This window comes from Orcinus orca, chromosome 3, assembly GCF_937001465.1.
Source record: "Orcinus orca chromosome 3, mOrcOrc1.1, whole genome shotgun sequence".
Classification (NCBI taxonomy): domain Eukaryota; kingdom Metazoa; phylum Chordata; class Mammalia; order Artiodactyla; family Delphinidae; genus Orcinus; species Orcinus orca.
This window is the reverse complement of record NC_064561.1, coordinates 154,313,715-154,333,970: the sequence shown is the minus strand read 5'-3', so window position 1 is coordinate 154,333,970 and position 20,256 is coordinate 154,313,715. Positions and strand designations below refer to the sequence as shown.

Genomic DNA, 20,256 nt, shown 5'->3' with positions numbered 1-20,256 from the left:
TGTGAACTATGGCAGGGTTGGCCAGCTGGGTGGAGAGTGAGGACAGGGAAGGAGGGTTGGTTACTTCTGTTCAAGCTCTGGGAGAAATGAGAACACGGCTGAATTTGGCTGCTCACTGGACCAGTAATGCATGTAAGAAAACGTGACAGTTATTTCTCAGGTCCTCCAGGCCAAGGGTGCCTGTATACCAGTGGTGGGGTGGAAAGATCCCCTTGGCCAGAAATAACTTACTACCAGTGTCTGCAGTTCTTCCTTTAGATGTCCATTCCTTTGGTTGTAAAATAGCATTTCCCAAGTTGTGTCCAGCAAAACACTTACATTAGATGTCAACAGATGCTCCTTGGTCAAATAAGATTGTGAGATGCTGAGTTAAACAACATGAAACGTGTTTTTCCCCTGCAGGTCTTCTCAGGGCCTTGTTTGATAGGTAACGTGTACTGTTTCTTCCTGAGATGGAATCAGCATTTCCCCAATTTTTAAAATCAAGGAACTCTTGCCTCCGTGGATGCTTCCCTAGTGTTCACCTCTAGACAGTTTGGGAAATGCTAGTCTGGGAGCCTCTTCAGTCCTATGGAGTACCCTGGGGAAAGTGGACATCCCCAGGGGAGGCTTTCTGTGGGAGAAGGAAAGCAGTGTGGACAAGGTTTTGAGAGGATGGGACTCCAGAGGGGCCTGGGGGTGGGGGACAGAGGGTCTGAAAGGGAGAGGTCAGGTGCAACGATTATAAGTGATCCTGTCTCCAGGGTGGATGCAGAGTTGGAGCCCACACTTCTCACCACCCCCAGCCTCTCTGCTCCCTTCCCTCCCTTGCCCAATGACGCTCACCCGTCCTGCTCTCCAAAGCTCTGGCCTTGCCCCATCTCCACCTTCTCCAGCTACCGACAAACCAGGCCGCCTCTAGTCTTGTTGTCTTAGCTCTCGAGTCCCTGCTGCCCGAAATGTCCTCAACTCCAGTCGGGGAAATTCCTATACTCTGGTTTCTCTTCAGATTGTATAAATCTTTCACCTTTTAACTCTAGTCTGGGAAATTCCTTCTCTCTTTTAATAGTCTGTCAGGCAGACTACCTCCAAGAAGCCATCCCTGATACCTTTCCTCACCCCACAGCCTCAGCTGGGTTTATTGTCCCTCCAAGCTCCCATAACACACTGCAACTCTTCATCACTGCCCTTATCACTTTGTATTTTCATACTCTTGTTTCTGTCCCTCTAATCTGGGAGCCCCTCAAGGGCTTTATCTTTATATCCTTATATCCTCCTTTGGTAGGAGATAGATACTCAATAATTAATTGGATGAATGAGGCCCAGGCACGTACAGGAAGTGTGTTAAAATCCCCTACATGTCCCACTTGAAAGAATTTCCCAAGTTAAAAGAATCTATTCTACATGTTTGAAAACCTCATCTTGTGTGTCATGCCCACCTCTGCTGGTTCTCTGACCTCCTGGGGCCTGAAGTCTTCTCTCTGCCTTTCTCTCCATCCATCCTTCTGTCTGCCTGTTCTTCCCTCCGTCATCATCCCCTCAACTACATCTGATCCAGGTCACCTGATTCATGTCCTTTTTCAAGAAGAGCGAATGAGTCTTGGACTGTTAATGGCTATCCTTAGGTTTATGTTTTCCTAAACAGAAAGTAAATATCTTAAGAAGACAATCTAACCTGAAAGGTGAGAAGAAGTTTTGTTTTTTTTTTTTTTTTTTTTTTTTAGTTCAAGGTCGGCTTTAATGATTGAACAAGAAAGGGAAAACTAGAAAAAACTTGCAGGTAGAGAACCTGGACAGGTTGTTGTTGGCAGCCCAGCCAGGGCTGAGTCACGACTTTTGTGGGTCGGAGGCCCTTTTGCCTTTGTGGGCCCCTTCTCCATAAAAAATGTTAACAATTACCAATGACCGCACTGGTATATAAAGGCGAATATAACCCAGGCTGCTTTGGTATTCCATATTCGTTATTGTTACATTCACTTTTTCTTCAGATTTTAAAAATACTAAAAGTTAAACAGTTTTTGGATCACGAAACATTTCGTGGCCCCTAGGCACGGTGTCTGCTGTGCCCTGTGTAATGAGGAAGAAAGCTGCGAGCCCACCACCCTGCCTGCTACACCCTGAAAACGCACTGCCCTTCCATCCTTTTGCGTCACACTTCTCTTCCACCTGGAATGCCTGTCCCTCAACCCGCCCACGCCCTTTGCACCGTCTACCTGACAGATTCCTGCTCACAAGCCAGTCCCAGCTTGAACATCGCTTTCTTTTGCCAGATTTAGCAAATTAAAATACAGGATGCCCCGCTGAACTTCAGATAAACAATGAGTAATCATTTTAGTAGGGTTAAGTCCCAAATAGCACATGCCCCAAATATTGCATGAGACATAATTATACTAAGAAATTATGCATGTTTATCTGAAATTCAAATTATCCGGGAAGCCTACTCTGTAATTTTCCCTGACTCTTTTTTTTTTTTTCAGGCTTTCTTCCCACCTGCTGCTTGTGGAGGCGTTCTGGCACTTTCCACGCACCCGTCACTGCACATCCTCCACCCCGTCTGCACTCCCATCATCATTATCCTCACCTGCCATGGGGCCGGGACGTGGCAGTGTATTAGTTGTCACATATGAGTAAGTGGGTGCTTTCCTCTTATTTCCCTAACTCTCTATTTATTTTCAGTGATGACTTGGCAGGATCTGGTTTTGATTTCATTCAGGAAGTTGTGTGGGGAGATAAGAGTCAAGTTAACTACTGTGTGGGATTGCAGTAACACCCTTTTAACAAAGATGTGTCCCAGGAAGAGAGTTGGGGCTCAGACACTTCACAACCTGATGGAAAAAAGCCCGAGGCCTGTGGTGGGCACTTATGGTCCCTCCCTGCCACCGTGCTCCCAGAAGGTAGAGGGTGCGAAGGCTCAGGCTCCCTCCTCCCTGTGACGCTGGGGTCAGGTAGCAAATCAGCTGTGGCCCAAGAGGGTGCCTGTGTGTGAAGGGGACGGGCTTTCTGTTTTTGAGACTTAGGTTCAGGGAATTCTTATTTTCCATCTTAACTTTGGGAGTGGATCGATTCTTTTAAAAGTTCTTTTAAACTGTTACTTTGGCATCTGACACACAGGAGAAAACCAGCCCGAGATGACGGTGGGTACAGCCCCACATGACCATCAGAGCCTGGTGTCCAGGCTCCTGGTCCCGTGCTCTCATGCCACCCTCAGCAGCAAGGACTCAGAGTCAGATGCCCAAAGACAGAAACATTCCTCTGAGGACCACTGTGAGGGGGCACCCGCCCCCCCAAAACTATGGACCAGCCAAAGCACTCGTGGTTCCTAACAAATTGAACTGCGTGAGCATTTGCGGTAAGCACGGCGAGAGTTCCTTTTCTTATTGCTGCTAAGAATTTCCCAGCTTTCAACTCTCCCTTTCTTGGTTGAATGAAATTTCCAAAGTTGACCACTTGTTGATCATGCTGAACAAGAAACCCACAATGCCCAAATGTCCATAACGTGTGTGTGTGTGTGTGTGTGTGTGTGTGTGTGTGTGTGTGTGTGCGCGCACGTGGGGAGCTGCCCAGTAGTTTCTGACTCTTATTAATCTCTAGTCCCCCGCTCTGCTCATCCCGGTGCTTATAGGAGCGGGCAACATGGCCCAAGGTAGTTTCAAGGGACGGGCAACAGGTGTTATGAGAAAGAAAACAAAATCATGGGCAGTTTCATGGTCCCATCCATCTGGGGAAGTCTGCACGCTCTGCCCCTCCTGGACGGTCACAAGGTTCATTAGTTTAATAAAGGCTCTGATAAGTTCTACACTTCTCTAACTTCAAAAAGACGTTGTTTAACCTCAATGTTTTCCAAACTTGTTTGATCAGAGAACTACCCCACTTTTTACGAGCATCTCACCTGGTCCATCACCCTGGGAACACACTTTGGAGAGACGGTAAAAGGAGTGGAGGTAAGCAAGCGTTCGCATTCCTCTCCGAGCTTTGGACCAGAATCTGGCTTAGAGAAGGTGAGCTGGCCTCAGCACTGCCCTGGCAGCAGGACTCTAAGTGCCCACAGTGGGTACCAGCCACTCTACCTGGGGGATGGTGAGTGTCCAGAAGGGGAGGGCATTTCCTGTACTTCCCTGACTGTGGTCGGCTGGAAAGCCTAGGCTGGTGGCCACTTAGAATTCTGAGTCTTAAGAGCGTCAGAGTTTCATTTTGGGTTTGAAACACTGTACAAGGCCACCTTTTAATAGTCACAATGCCGCCTGTGACACAGCACGGGGTGTGTGTCATCTGAGGAGGAAGCGTGCTCTCTCCCCGCAGTCCAGGGCCGTGGCATTTCCTCTCTTCAGTGTGTTTTTCTTGCCAGCAACAACTAAGCCCAAGGCCACCATTTGCACAATTCCAGGGATTCTGCTACTTTGCTGCGGAGAACCCACGTGAACGGCGTCTCCCAGGGCTGTGCAAAGCGGTGGTGCGGTCCAAGCGCTTGCCTGCCGCAGGGTTTTGCCAGGACAATCCTATTTCGTAAGTCCCGCCTCAATGTCACCTCTAGTTAGAGCAGGCCCCTGCTATTTACAATTATGATATCCTGTTTGTATTCTTTACACATGGTGACTCATTTATCGACACCTGAATCCCTACATATTTTTACTTTTTTGAATATTGTCTGTCTCCCCCTCAAATAAAATATCAACTCCACAGGGTTGAGCAGAGTTTTGTTTGTTTTTATGGCCAATGTTGGATCCTTGGTGCCTTGGACAGTGCCTGGCACAGTGTCACTCGCCCCAAGTATTTGTCGAACGAATAAATGAAGAACAGCTTTGCAAGTTCTTCCCCAGTTGGGTGGTGATTGGTTGTGGGGAGTTGATGGACAAGGCCACTGACCAACCAGTGGGCTGAGTGGTAGTGAAGGGCACGGCCTTCCAGCCTGGGCCAGTCATGGTCCAGGCCGGTGAGGAAGCACAGAAGTACAGAGAGCAATAGAAATGAGTTTTTATTTGTAAAAAGTTACAAAATAATATTGTACAAAAATAAAGTCTGTAGAGAACTTTGGTTGTATAACACAAACGACCGAGACAGATCAGAGAAGTCAAAACTTCCAAAGAAGTGCACTCCTTACTGGATCAGATGGTAATCGCGATGATAGAGAAAAATCACAAACTTTACCCTTTTGTGTATTTGGTGGAGCGATTTGCTTCAGTTAAAACCTGCTTATGGTGTGTAGCTGATGCTGGGAACAAGCTGTCAGCACCCGTTGAATCCCACGGCCCCTGTGGGCAGAGACTCTCCACGGGGAGCTGGGGCTGGGGCTGACCCCTGGGGACACCAGCCACCAGGTCAGCCAGGACTCTCTGAATCGGACAGAGGATCCTGGGGCTGCATTGAACTGTGCTTCGTGAATGACTGGTCGGCTGGGTCTGTCCCTGTTTTGAGCAGGCTGCTCCCCAGCAAGGTCCCTGCTTGGGCCCCAAGAAAGGACAGAAGGGAGGCCCTTTTCCTCTATTTCCGAGTCGTGTACGGGGAACTGAAAGGACAGAGGGTGCAGAACGATGGACAGCTCGGGTCTTTGGGGGCGGGGCGGGGGAAGGGATGTCTGGTAACTGCTGCTTCTTGGTTACTTTGTAAAATGAACATGATTATTTGAGGGAGGCCAGTAGGCTATTTAACGGCTAAATCTGTCATAGTTTGGGGCTAATAGTGATGGATGATCTGATAAAAATCCCTTTTATGAGATGTGTAACAAGCTCTATGGTAGGGCTCAGTGCATGGAGCATGGGTCAGCTGCCAGACGAATCCATGATCTGGGGCGCTTAGGAGAGGGTTGTTCTCACCCTCCACCTCCACCCCGTCCAAGGCTTTCAGCATCCAGGTGGCAGGGCATGTGTGCTGAGGCTGGCCCGGGCCCGTCTTGCTTGCCCACCCTTCCGGGGCACCTTCTTCCGAGGGAGGGGCAGCGACTGGTGGCTTTTTTGGCAACTGGCTGACCCCACTTCCGGGAGGCCTGGGGCACTCCTTGGCTGCACTGGGGCCGAGCATGTTTCTCAGGCAGGTGGTGGATGGAAGGATAGAGGAAGAGTCTCCACAATCAGGGCAGAACCCTGGCTACCTGACAGGATTGTTACTTCGAGGTCTGCATTGAATCCAGGACTACCTACTAAGGGGACTTTAACCTTTGATATATATGGTTATGCACATGATAGACAGATACACGTGGAGGGGAGTGAGAGCTTAAATACAACAGGGAATGGAGCACACAGCCTATCTGCTGGGAGACAGAACCGTGAAGAAATGAAGCCGAGTGCCCCGGTCTCTGTGTCCTGCTCCCGAAAAGGGAGCCGGTCAGAAATGTTCCTTCTGACACGTTTCTTCTCTAATGAAAACAACAGGTAAGACGCTGAGATCTGGGGGAATCACACGAGAGCTCTTCTTAAAAAAGGTAAAGTAAGTGATTTTTTGCCTAGCGAAAAACTTTTTAATACTTTGAAAAGCATGGACCCTTGTTCCCAATTAAAATTTCCTTTGTCACCTTCTTTTGCATTTTGCGAGCACATATACTTTGGCACCTTTGAAAAGAAACTTTAATAAATAAGGGAAAAAAGAGAAACTCATTAGTGAACGGTAATAAATAACAATAACTTAAATCTCAATAAATATTTTCTCTATACTTCTGTATCTGAAACAGATGCATTGCATCGAGTAGCTTCTCTGGTCACTGGTGACCACGCATAACGGAGCTGGGGTGTATGTAACATCTGTCTCTCTGTAAACCGAAAGCCCGGCGGCCTCCCCGCCCCAGTGCAGCTGGGGGCCTTCCCCGAACGCTCTCCTGCAAGAATGCTGCCGAAAACCGCAACTGGTTTCCTGTTTCCAAGGACAGAAAGGAAATACCTTCAGGTTTGGTTTTAGTCATGAGGACAGCCTTTCTGGTTCCTAGCCAACCTCTTCCCACCTCACACACCATGTTTGAAATCAATCACCCACTGTTCCCCAAAACGCTGGCTGGAGTAAACCTCAGGCCTGAACCTTCAAAAGCAAAGGTTACTACCTCTCGTGTGTGTCTTTGCTTTTTTTTCTCCTCCTTGCCGGTGTATGTCTCCACTGAGTGACAGAAAAATAAACCTTTCTTGCTTTCAGCAGTAAAACGTAATGACAGGGAATGACACCAGGAGGACCATTTCCCTGGTGTCTCCAGACATGTGAAAACAAACCACAGGAGATACGCTGGTTTGGTTTCAAGTGCATCCGCAACTGTACCCGTGACCGGCGACGGTGGACTGTATCGGATGAAACGATGGCAACACCCAAGCAGGGACACCAGCCCTGAGCTTCTGGTGACGCTGGCCGCCATCTGGGAGAATGCAGACAGCTGTTTCCTCTCTCTCCCGCCCAGTTTTCTGTCGCTGGATCTCCCTCTGCCAGGCTCCCACAACGGCTGCCTGCCTCCTCCTCGACTCCTTGGTCCTTATCTTCCACTCCGGGCAAACATTTTCTGGGAACCTTGGTCCCTTTCTTTGCACTTTGTGGCAGGAATGCAATACACAGCGGTCTCTGGAGCGGGAGTCAGATACATCCACAGCGTTTGGCGGAATGCTTTCTCAGAATATGGTAAACCAGGTTATCGTCTAAAAAGGACAGGTCGTCATCGAAGGCGAGGGGTCTGCAACACGCCTGCCCGACTTTGTCACTCACCAGCCTTCTATTTTTGGACAAGTTTTTTAATATTTTGTCGTACATTGTCTCGGCTGCATCGCATGAGCCGCTGCAGTACCTGAAAATGAGTTCCTCCTTGGTTTCGTAGCCCAAACCCAAGTCAGTGACATTCAGATGCACGGCAGTTAAGACGCACCCCCGATTTCGGCCCCTCTGGCCCCGCCGGCCTTTCCCTCGGGAACTCTCCGGGCTGGCGGCTGCAGCCTGCCGGTGCCGCTCTCTGCGAGGAAGCACGGCCATTTGTTTATCGGGTGACCTTTTCAGTCTTCTAATGGTGGCTTGTATGAAATCCATGACATCATCAAACTGATCGGGATAATCCTCTGGCATATTTGCTGTGCAACAAGAAAACAGAAACGGGCACGTGAGGCAACAGCAACGACCGCTTCGAGGAGGCTCCAAGACCCCAGTGTCTCCTAAAGGCGGCCAAGCTCGGCCTCGGGGGGAGACTGCCAGCTCAGGGACCGCTGTCACCCCGTCCGCCCCGACCCTGAGGACACAGGCCGAAAGGTGCCCTCCAAGACTCCGCGGAAGGAAGTTCATGCTCGGAAGAGGAGACTGACACGGGGCGTGACACACTTCCCTGCTGAAAACAGATCCTTAGAAGTGGAATCATCTGCCATTTTGTAACGCGTCTGTATGGAGCGTGCAGATGCCGACGGAGGCCCCTTCTTCTTGTTCTAATAACGTAACCTACAGTTGTGGTTCTCAAATGTGAGTGTGGATGGGACTGTGCTGGGATGCTCACGGAAATGCAGAGTCCTAGCCCGACCCTTAAGGGAAGCGTGGGGAGGGGCCGAGGAATCTGTACTTCTAACGAGCCCTGGAGAAATTCTGATGGGGGTGGTCCATGGAGCATACGTTGAGAAACCCTGTCTTAGAGGGTGAAAAAAGGATTAACCTTGGATTGGGCTTGGAAGACACTGCTGCTTTCACCTGGAATACCGAGGAGTGCTCTTTCCTGAAATCCACCCCGACTTAGCACCTCTGCTCAGCTGAGTGGGATGAGAACCATTCTGACAGATCACATGAAAAGCTCTTGAGCTCAACTGTGTTTTAGAGCTTCCTTAAAAAACATTAAGCCTACTTTTCACTAACACAGAGACTAATTTACCACTTCTTTGGATTAGCATGACTTTAAAAATATATGGTCACACTGTAAGATGACATTATTTTTTTTTTTGCGGTACGCGGGCATCTCACTGTTGTGGCCTCTCCCGTTGTGGAGCACAGGCTCCGGACGCGCAGGCTCAGCGGCCATGGCTCACGGGCCCAGCCGCTCCGCGGCATGTGGGATCTTCCCGGACCGGGTCACGAACCCATGTCCCCTGCATCGGCAGGCAGACTCTCAACCACTGTGCCACCAGGGAAGCCCAAGATGACATTTTTAAAAAAAATTTTCATATATTTTATTTAACCTTATATTTCTTTTTTTTTTTGAGTATTTAAAGTTAATGTATTTTCTTTCTTTTTTTTTTTTTTTAACATCTTTATTGGAGTACCATTGCTCCACAATGGTGTGTCAGCTTCTGCTCTACAACAAAGCAAATCAGCTATACATATACATATATCCCCATATCTCCTCCCTCTTGCGTCTCCCTCCCTCCCACCCTCCGTATCCCACCCCTCTAGGTGGACACAAAGCACTGAGCTGATCTCCCTGTGCTATGCGCCTGAATCCCACTAGCTATCTGTTTTACATTTGGTAGTGTATATATGTCCATGCCACTCTCACTTCATCCCAGCTTACCCTTCCCCCTCCCCGTGTCCTCAAGTCCATTCTCTATCCTCAAGTCCATTCTCTATGTCTGCGTCTTTATTCCTGTCCTGCCCCTAGGTTCTTCAGAACCATCTCTTTTTTTTTTAGATTCCATATATATGTGTTAGCATACGGTACTTGTTTTTCTCTTTCTGACTCACTTCACTCCGTATGACAGACTCTAGGTCCATCCACCTCACTACAAATAACTCAATTTCATTTCTTTTTATGGCTGAGTAATGTTCCATTGTATATATGTGCCACATCTTCTTTACCAATTCATCTGTTGATGGACACTTGGAAGTTCCTTAAAAAACTAAAAATAGAACTACCATACGCCCCAGCAATCCCACTACTGGGCATATACCCTGAGAAAACCATAATTCAAAAAGAGTCATGTACCACAATGTTCATTGCAGCTCTATTTACAATAGCCAGGACATGGAAGATGACATGTAAATGTATCATAGCAGTACATGGACTGAGGCGCTGTTTGTGGGCAGACGGTGGGAGGGGGGTGTCCAGCCTCTGCTGCGGGCTGTCACATGACTCCCACTGGCTCTGGGTGCAAAGAGGACAAGAGATGTGCATTTTAGGGAGATCACATGGAGGAATGATTGAGGCGATGCTTCTACGATGTTTGAGACCTTTGGACAAACGCGTGAATTTGCAGTCTCGTGGCGTTTTCTGCTGTGTTTCAAGCATTTGCTTTGGCTGATCAAGTAAGAGAAGAGTAACTTTGAACAACTGAATACATTTTTAAAAGAGGAAAGCAATTCAAATGCCCATTTATTAGGTACTCAACCTTTTATGCTCTCCATCCCATTTTCAGGTAATTTAGTATGTTTAGGGTTATATGTGGCTTAGGACAATATGCCACAAAAGAGTTGTTAGCAAGAGGGAATTTTTTTTTGCCAAGCCCACGTTAAAGCAGAGAAGGATTACACTGGGCCTAACCCACATCAAATTGTTTTGTCATGAACAAATTGTTAAAACAGATACCAGGTATCCTGTTGTGTAAAACATAACCCAGCTAAGGCAACGTAACCACATCTATTTCTGTTTCTCTCTCTCCCTCTCATCTGTGTGTGTGTGTGTGCAAAACATATGACATATAGTAGTGAAAAGAGTGGGGATGGTGTGGAATTTCCAGATCACCTTGTTGCCCTAAAGCTAAAACCTAAAATTTGGCACTGGATGGTCCTGTGCACAGAATTCTCAAAGCTGCTTCCACTGGTCTGTGCCCCATCGCCTCTTGCCCCCGAGCCCCTGCATTCCAGCCCCTGCATTCCACCCTCCTTCAGTCTGTTGCAGTTTTAAGAGCAACACTCTTAAAACTGTTAACGCAGCTCATGTCCCTCCTCTGCTCCAAGCCCTCCAATGGCTCCCCATTTCCCTTGGCATAAAAGCCAAAGTCGACACTGGCCCAAGGCCCTCCCTGACCTGGCCACCCACTGCGTCCCAGCCTCTGTTACCACTGACCTCGTATGCAACTTCCTTCTTCCTTACTGCCTCCCCCTCCAGCTTCTCTGGCCTTCTCACTGTTCCTCAAACACAAGGTTTCACAACCTCAGTACTACTGACATTTTGGGCTGGAACATTCTTTGTTGTGGGAGCATTTAAGGATGTGTAGTTGCATCCCTGGCCTCTACCCAGGAGACGCCAGTAGTGTCCCCCAGCCCCATCCCAACAGTGACGAACTGAAGTGTCTTCAGATATTGCCAAACGTCCCCTGGGGGCAAGATCACCGTGGTTGAGAACCACACAGATCAGAACACAAACAGGGACGCAGGGCCTTTGCGCCGGCTGTTCCCTCTCTGCCTGAAACACCATTCCTGCAGAGTACCCAGTGGCTCACGCCCACATCCCCTTCAAGTCTGCTCAAATGTCACCACCACCAAGCCCCACCTTGACCTCCCTGTTTCAAATGCAATCCCTCCCGAGCCCAAAGCCAGACCCTCCTGCCCTCTTCCCTCCCCAGCATAATACTCACTACCTTTCAACACACTGTCTAACTTTCCTTGTGTTGACTACTTGTTGTCTGTCTTCTCTGAGCGAATGTCACCTCCACGAGGCAGGGACCTTCGCGTGGCTTGCTCACCAGTGGAGCCCAGGTGCCTACAACAGGATCTGGTCCCTGGAGGCCCACAATGATTTCTGAACGAGTTAGGTCACTTTATGAGGGGAGAAAGAGAGAGTCCTTAATTTATCCAGGGGACACTTGGGCTTCAGCTGAGAACCGCACCATGATGAAATGAAAGCCTCCAAAATAAACAGCCTCTGTCAGGCGGGCAGCCGCAGTGTGAAGAGCAGCACAGTCATCTCCCTCCTGCAAGCGAATAAGCAGCGAATAAGCAAGCTCACTCCCTTGCCAGCTTCCGGCAGCTTTAAAGTGTCAGCTCTCAAAGCCCACTTCATCCTGAGGATTCAGAAAGGTTCTGGCTCCAGGGGAGTAACGTTTTCTCAAGAAGGACTGGAAGAGTATTGGAATCTGAATTTGTCGTTTCCTCTGAACCGCTTCTACTGGACTTCCTTAGGAAGTTTCCATCCTTCCTCCCTCCCTCTCTCCCTTCCTTTCCTTCTCTGTTCTTAAAAAAAAATGTTGAATCGATAAAGATATGGCACATATATACAATGGAATATTACTCAGCCATAAAAGGAAACGAAATTGAGTTATTTGTAGTGAGGTGGATGGACCTAGAGTCTGTCATACAGAGTGAAGTAAGTCAGAAAGAGAAAAACAATTACCATAGGCTAACACATATATATGGAATCTAAAAAAAAAAAAGATGGTTCTGAAGAGCCTAGGGGCAGGACAGGAATAAAGATGCAGACATAGAGAATGGACTTGAGGACGCAGGGATGGGGAAGGGTAAGATGGGACAAAGTGAGAGAGTGGCATGGACATATATACACTACCAAATGTAAAACAGATAGCTAGTGGGAAGCAGCCGCATAGCACAGGGAGATCAGCTCGGTGCTTTGTGACCACCTAGAGGGGTGGGATACGGAGGGTGGGAGGGAGGGAGACGCAAGAGGGAGGAGATATGGAAACATATGTATATGTATAACTAATTCACTTTGTTATAAAGCAGAAACTAGCACACCATTGTAAAGCAATTATACGCCAATAAAGATGTAAAAAAAAAAAAGACATGAACTACTTATTTCGAAAAATGAGTTGCTTATGCTATTTGTGACTTTTTTTCAATAATAAGCTATAAAAGAGGAAATTAGGTGTGCTCAGTTTCAAAAACCCATGCTTGAATAGAAGTCTGAACTTCTAAACCTGGTATCTTAGGGGTGATTAGTCAAAGTACAGAAAAAAAAAGTCTTCAAATTTCTAAAGAGACTGTTTTACAAAAGGATCCACATGATGGGGTCCCTGGCTCTTTTCAAGAACTCCTGAATAGATCATTAACTTAAGAAACTGGGAACATGGAAGTTAAAACTGATTGAGAATCAACTGAGGATTAATCAGAAATGAGGATGAAATATTACTAAAATTTTAACATAAACGAATGGGAAAACATTTGACTTACAAAAGTTCAACTTACACTGGTTTAGAGACTCATTAATTTATATAACATGATAAATTACATAATTTTATATTACTAGGGTTATAATGATGATTTGAATCAGCATTTATAATGTTCTTATTTATTGCCTGACACTTTCAAAGTTCTGGAAAAATGTTGTCCCTCCTTTTTAAGACATTTTGACCACATGACTCTGTCCACTGGCTTTGCTTGCCAGATAAAATACAGAATACCTAGTTAAATTTGAATTTCAGATAACTAGCAAATAAATTTTTAGTATCAGCAGTCCTCAATAATGTTTGGGACATACTTATCCTTTGTTATGAGAACGTTTAGTTCCTTTATTTTAATTTCTGCTTGGCCTTTTTGGGGTGATGCGTGTAGCAGTGTGAATGCACCAGCCACTTATGCTTTTGGGTGAGGTGGTGAATGGATCATTAGGCCTGAATTAAAAGGCTTCCAGGCACCTGGGAAGCAGTCAATCTGTGTTTGATGTGTTAAACCAAATAGCGTAGGGGCTTCCCTGGTAGCACAGTGGTTAAGAATCCGCCTGCCAATGCAGGGGACACGGGTTTGAGCCCTGGTCCGAGAAGATCCCACATGCCGCGGAGCAACTAAGCCCATGCGCCACAACTACTGAGCCTGCATGCTACAACTACTGAAGCCCGTGCGCCTAGAGCCCGTGCTCTGCAACAAAGCAAAGGCACCACAATGAGAAGCCCGTGCACCGCAAAGAAGAGTAGCCCCAACTCACGTACTAGAGAAAGCCCCCGCGCAGCAACGAAGACCCAATACAGCCAAAAATAAAAAAAATAAAAATAAAAAGAAAGAGTGTAGGTAATGAGGACTGCTTTTGATGGGACATCTCCCTCATACATTGTCGTTAAGGTGGAAATGTTTATTTAAGGCTCAGGTTCAGGACATAGGTGATTCTTATTGAACTGAAGGGATTCCCCCCTACCCCCTTTCTTCTCCTTCTTGAACAATAGAGGAAAAAATACATATTTATGCTGAAAGTTTTACATGGATATGAATTTTGGAAACTAGAAAAGGGCAACATTATATTTTCCAAACCACAGAGCAAATTGGCCTATCTCTTCCAACTGAATTCCTAATCCCAGGCCTTTTGCTGCTGAGTTCATTTCTAAAGAGACCACAAGTTATCAACACTAGGCATTTGGCGGGGGCATTGTGAGCCATGCCCCCACTGAGCCAATCTTTAGGGTCTCTGCAGAGGCCTCACACCTGGCTCAGGCAAGGAAACTCCCCGGGGGACCAAGAAGCCCCCAGCTGCCTCCATGTTCCTGGAATTCACTGAGCCAGGGGCAGCAAAGGGGCTGGGTTTGGATTAGTTCCCCAAATTAAGACTTAATGGCATATCACTTTCTTTATCCTATAAAGGGCTTGGCAGTATGTCAGCTACACAAATGGCCCTCGTTAGTATGAACTTTGATCGTAAAATACTTGCCAAGCACAAAAGAGGAGCATCGTTTTTAAAAAGTAAGTCAAACACTTGCCCATTTCCCAGACCCACTTGGAGGCTAGATCTGGGAAAACATGGACATCTAGAAGCTAAAGTTTTCGAAAACTTAAAACGCTCAAATGCATTTAAGTCATCCTTCAGGGTGCAACTAAATATTTGGGCATTATTCTATTTAAAATACTTTAACTTTGATGTGTCCTTTGTATAAACAATGTTATTTAAACAAATGAAACCTTGTACAGGGCCAGACTCTGGGAACAAACCAAACCATTCACTGCAGAGACTTTGCCCCCCTCGATTATGGGAAAACAGTAACATTACCTCAGGAACAAAGGCCTGGGATATTGACTCTCTGGTAGAGTTAATTGAGTTTTTATAGCAACAATGGTGAGACCTCGGAGTACTCCTTGTAATAGCTGAAACAAGAAGCACATAATTCAAAACATTATCTTGGCGAAGCTGGCATTTAGCAGACAAAGTATTCTTTTAAATGTCAGATTTCTCTTCCAAAGAGTACAGGTTAATTATATATATATATTTTTCACGTTAATTGTATTTTAATCAAAGGGTCATTTTATACTCGTATTGGGTTGTCCCCCTCCTCACCCGGCCTGGCTGGGTGTCTAAGCCAGTTTTCAGCCTGTCTCTGACCTGTGGGCCCATGAGGGAGGCAGCACAAGGTTGTGTAGAAAGCAGTGAGGAGGTGACCCCTTACCCGGAGTGGGGTGGGCCCCAGCAAGGAAAGGGCTAGACCCTAGCACGCACAGTGGGCCTCTCCTACAGGAGCCAGAACTAGCCTCAAGGATGCAGAGGCTCTGGAGAGGAGGCCCAGGTGTTTCTCGCTCTGGGGAGGACCCACCTCTGTACTCCAGCGAAAAGCATCCAGCTTCTGTGTACTAGAAGGGCAAGGGTTAATACGCTGAGGTCCGCAGGGGTGACCTACTGCCTAGGTCAAGGCCACACAGGCGAGAGGCACATCTTCAATCAGCGCCTGGGTGCCCTCACTCCAGGTGGTGCCCAGTTCTGAGGTGGGCTAGACCCTGGGTGTGAGCCCAGAGATGCTGTGCCCGCAGAGCCTCTCCTGAAAGGCTGTCTGCAAAAGGAGGCACGTGGAACCCACCCCCCCGGGGGGGAGGACATTTAATCTGATATTCGTTGCCTACCTGTACCCCAGGTAAAGTACAAATTGCTCTGTAGACCAAATATATAAAAAAGAGAAGTTGTGTGTATGTGTGTATACACACACACATATATACAAACATATGTGTATATACACATATACACGTGCATGTTTACATGAAAAGATCAGCCTAAGATTTATGTAACCGCTCAAGAAAATTCCCAACTGATGTCATTCTTTAGAATGCTGTTTTTACTTTTCAGTAATGTACGAACATGATTTTCTTTCACTAATACTGCAGTATTATGAGAACTACATGATGGAGTCTTACCTTTAAAATTCCCCACGTTACCAAGAATATGCATCATCCTCTATTTGAAATGACAGCTTCCTTGATGCACTTAGTATGACCAGTGCAAAGGTGGGATGGATGCCACCCAGCATGAATTTTAACCCTGACAACATCCCTGCAAGACTAAAGCCGGGGTCGCCTATTTATCTGTACTTTACAGATCAGGAAACTGAGGCTCAGAGAAGGTAAATATCTATCTGCTCAAGGCCACGTGGCTCATCAATGTAGACTCAGCTGGTTTTGGTTTCAAAGCTCGGACTTGCTCTAGGGCTCCAAGCTGCCTATCTGTTTTTAAGTAAAAATGCCTCTACGGTGCAGCCTGCCTAGTGTCGGGTGTGTGGTAACTTACTCTGGAAGATATGCTGATTTCACCTGCGCGCATTTACCACATTCAGGACAGGAAGTGAGAAATACACTTTCTACTGGAAAGTTCAGCGTGAACTGAGGCACACTGAGTAGATTCTAAAGTTAGGCTGCCGTGGACCACAGAATACAGTAAATCGTCTCCAGAAAGGGAAAAGCATGCCGTTCAGGGGCAGCTCTCCCACATCCTGGGTCTGGCGTATCACCCTAAGGCAGAACTGGCAATTTCCCAGTTAAAACCGGAAAACCGGCAGCCACGGGCGGTGGCAGATTCAGACAGAGAGGCCCCGTCTCCGGAAGCTCCTCAAACTCACGCTGGCACCAAGCGATAAAGTCTCACTGCAGAGCTGGAGAGGACAGAGCCTGGGATTCCAGTCCGGGGTCAGTCCCTGCCCAGCCTGTGACCTTGGACTAGTCACTGAACCCTTCTGAGGTCGGCTAGCCCCTCTCGGGGGCCTTCCCCCAGTGCTAATGCCCTAAGATGTGGACAGTCTAAGTCTCGGTGTCACCCCCGTCAGGGAGAGGAATGCCTCTGCTGATGCCCCAGCAGCATTCTGCTAACCGCCAGCATCAGGGGCCCCAGGAGACCCCATAAGAGGTATTTTAGGTTCTAGCAGTTCTCAACCTTTTCCGTTTGCCTCTTGGTTCAACGTCTTGGTTACACCTGAAATAACCAAGTGCCTCTCAACTCATCAAGTCATCTTCCTACGTCTTATTTAGGAGAGGTGAAGAGGTGTGTAGAAAGGGCCCTATACTTGTGTCTCAAAGCACCCAGGTTCTAGTGGGAGGTATCCTTACACCCCAGTCTGGGAGAGAAGGAGCCAGTGACCTCTGAGAGGACACGGACACCAACATGCTATAATCCTGCAGTCTCCCTCACCCAAATGGCAACACTGCCATTTTCTCAAAATCTCTATTTTATTCATTTCTGGTTTTGCTGCTTGGTCTTAGGACTCTAAGGCTAGAATCATCCACGGCAACTGCCACCTAATGCACTTGTAAGAGCCCCACAGCTTGCCTTGGGGGCTGCTGACGCTTGTCTTTTATTTAACCTTCAGCGACCTCTGAAACGTGTGGTGTTAGTTCAGGAGCGTGTTGCAGTTCTCTGAAAACTTCGAAGTTCTGCCATCTGCTACTATTTAAAAGTGTTGACTTTGCCACTTATTTGAACTAATTAAAATAAGGCACCCATGGGTCCCTAAGTACTGGAACGCTGAGGCATCTCGCGTCATGTGACGACCACCCTTACTTTCCTATTTTGGACAGAGTATTCATCTAGCATTACATAGACCATCCTGGTCAGAGTGGACTTGGGTTAACTTCAAGAGGGGTCCATAGCATCTATTCTCCCATGAACAATCACCAGCTGAGGCAATTTACTAAGTCACTGTGACCACTGCCAGAGCTACCAGGGCATTCTCTCCATGACCAGTGGTTTGCCGGCAATAAGACATGACATGGGTTTATTTGAAAAGTATTTGCGTTGTAAAAACACCAGTGTTTTGTTGTTTTAAAAAAGCATTTCTGGATCCTCTCAAGACAGAAGAAAAGACCAACCAGTTCACAATACAGAACAAGAAGCCTTGGGTATACTTTTAAAGGCCATTTGCCCACCAGAATGCTATTTTAGTGACCACCTCCACCTACTTTGACCAACATCGCACACACTTATTAGCTATACCATGTCTTGACTAATTATCCTACAATTTAACTGAGAAAACTTGTCATCACTGTAATGGAAATTACTCTATAAATACAAATAGCCAAAAACCTCACTCAGGAAAGCTGGACTACATTCATTTTCTTACTCAGCTTCTAATTGCCCTGCTCTGATTTCCACCTATGTGGTCCACACTTCTATTATAGTGATGTTAATAATTTTATGGTAATACAGAATGGCTCCCCTGAGTGGAAGAGGTCCATTCTTCTGCTTTTAAGTCAGGAAAACACTCAATGGGGTGTCCATTTGTTAGCTAATCCATGAACACCTGGTGCGAGCTAAAAGCAGACCCCAGCCAGCTGTAAACACCTCACGCTCAAGTGCACACCAGGAGCCCAGCTACTGCCCTTATAAAACACTTAACGGGGGAGGGAGAGAAAGTTACCCAATACAATGACGCATACAAAGCGCCCCTTGGGAAAATAATCCCTTGAGATGTTCTCAGAGGCAGGTGGTTTTTGAGGGGAAACCCCAAAGGAACCTGGAAAGCAACAGAACCTGGCTGCTTCCTTCCCACAAAGCCCTGCCTGCAGCCTGAGAGGCCCCAGTGATTCCACTGGGTCCTGCATTCAACCTCCCTGGGCCCTTCCCAGTGGGCCCACCTGAAAAGTGGGTAGAAGGAACTCGAAGGGCCTGAGGGACCTGGGCAAGAAGAGGAGGGATTAAGAAGCTGAAAGGAGAATAAAGGGGGTGAAAGAAAAGTATTCTTTATCATTTGAGCCTGCCTGATGGATTCCTGTGGTCAGATGTGAGGAAGGACTTTCTACCCCTTGGTGGATGAATTTACTGGAATCTCGAAGACTCTTCAGGTAATTAGCTAGACATACCATTCAAAAACAGCTGCATTTACAAAACCTCCACGCCTGACTTTTCTCCTCGCTGACGTAGCCAGAAGAGTTCTGTAGGAGAGTGGTGGGCTGGCAGGAAGTGGTCATGTGGTGTGGTCAAAAGAGTGAGTGTTCCCTCAGGCTTTCCTGGGTCCAGTCTGGTTAAGCTGGTTGACCCTGTGCAGCCCCGATCTCCCCTGAAAATGGGGAGAGTTACACGGATTGGAAGAAAATTTTCGGTCCAGCGCCTGAAAGTACTTAACAAATGGCACCAAAAGTAAGTCCGTATGGTTTTCACGTCTGTGCCCGTTCTTCACTGACATTCCATTGGAGGCAGTGGCGTGAAGACTAACTCTGCTGGCTCTGGACAAAGGGGACGCAGACACTGGCCCCTTGCTCGTCCAGCATGTCGCATGGAGAAGGCCTGGAGGCCCCGGCATGGTGGTCTGCGGACGGGAGGTGCAGGCCTGTCCTGGGAGTCTGGGCTGCCTCTTCTCTCTTCCTAGAAATGCCCCCAAGTTAACCACACAAACATCAGCTGACTCCACAGCCCATGAACGATATTTTGTGTCCACCATGGCATAGATGGGTGTCTTCAAACTGTGGCATGTATCTCTCTGGGGCTACATGAGGACTTTCTACAGAGTCTACGGGTAGTTTTAAGAGAATCAATGTCCAGATCCTCAAATTCCACATGCACTGCGTCCTAAGACTGGTCCACCTACGAATACTCCTGCAGCCAGTTCTCCTTTCACAATCATCCTTCTGCCTTCCTGCCTGTCTCACTCATTTTACCATGAGGCACTGTCTGGTGGATAGACACCTCTAAGGACAGTTCAGGCGTGCATGGCTCCTTGGGATAAACTGGTATCGGTGACTCATGATGTGAGGACACGTCATCATGAACTTAGGATTCCAAAGATGTGTACCTAAATCTAATCATGTGGAAAGAATCACACAAATGCAAACCGAAGGGCAGTCTGCAGGACAGCAGGCAAGACAGTCTGGACTTCTCAAAACGTTGTGGGAAAAAAGGCTTGGGAGCTAACTCTAGATTAAAGGAGAATAAAGAGACATGACAATCAAATGCAAGTTGTGACTCTCAATTAAGGGAAAAAACTATGAAGAACATTATCGCCACAATTGGGGGCATCTGAATATGGACTACCTATTGGATAACAGTATTGTGTAAATGTTACATTTCCTGAGACTGATAACTGAATTGTGGTTATATAAGGTAATGTCCTTGGCTCCTAGAAGGTTCATGCTGAACTACTGACTGTTATGTTTGCAAGTAATTCTCAAATGGTTTAGGGAAAAAAAAATGAAGCAAAATGCTAATGAAAGGTCAGTCTTGGTGAAAAGGGGACATGGGTGTTCACTGTACTATGAACACTTACTAAAAAGTCCCATATGAATGAATCA

At 47.1% G+C, this 20,256-nt stretch overlaps 1 protein-coding gene and 1 long non-coding RNA gene across 2 annotated transcripts in view; both read right to left on the bottom strand.

Annotated features, from left to right (window-relative positions):
* Nucleotides 1-1,418: 1,418 nt before the first annotated feature.
* On the bottom strand, nt 1,419-4,100 carry LOC125964122 (uncharacterized). Its single transcript, XR_007476812.1, has 3 exons — nt 4,047-4,100; nt 3,869-3,892; nt 1,419-1,554 (listed from the first exon to the last, which is right to left on the bottom strand). It is a non-coding gene; the product is annotated as an uncharacterized LOC125964122 (long non-coding RNA).
* An 836-nt stretch (nt 4,101-4,936) lies between these two features.
* The window catches only part of GDNF (glial cell derived neurotrophic factor), a 28,829-nt gene continuing 13,509 nt past the window's right edge, over nt 4,937-20,256 (bottom strand). Inside the window, exon 3 of the mRNA XM_004265987.3 lies at nt 4,937-8,003. Within this exon, the coding sequence (XP_004266035.1) occupies nt 7,519-8,003 (485 nt within the window). The 3' untranslated portion in view covers nt 4,937-7,518. The remainder of the gene's footprint in view (nt 8,004-20,256) is intronic.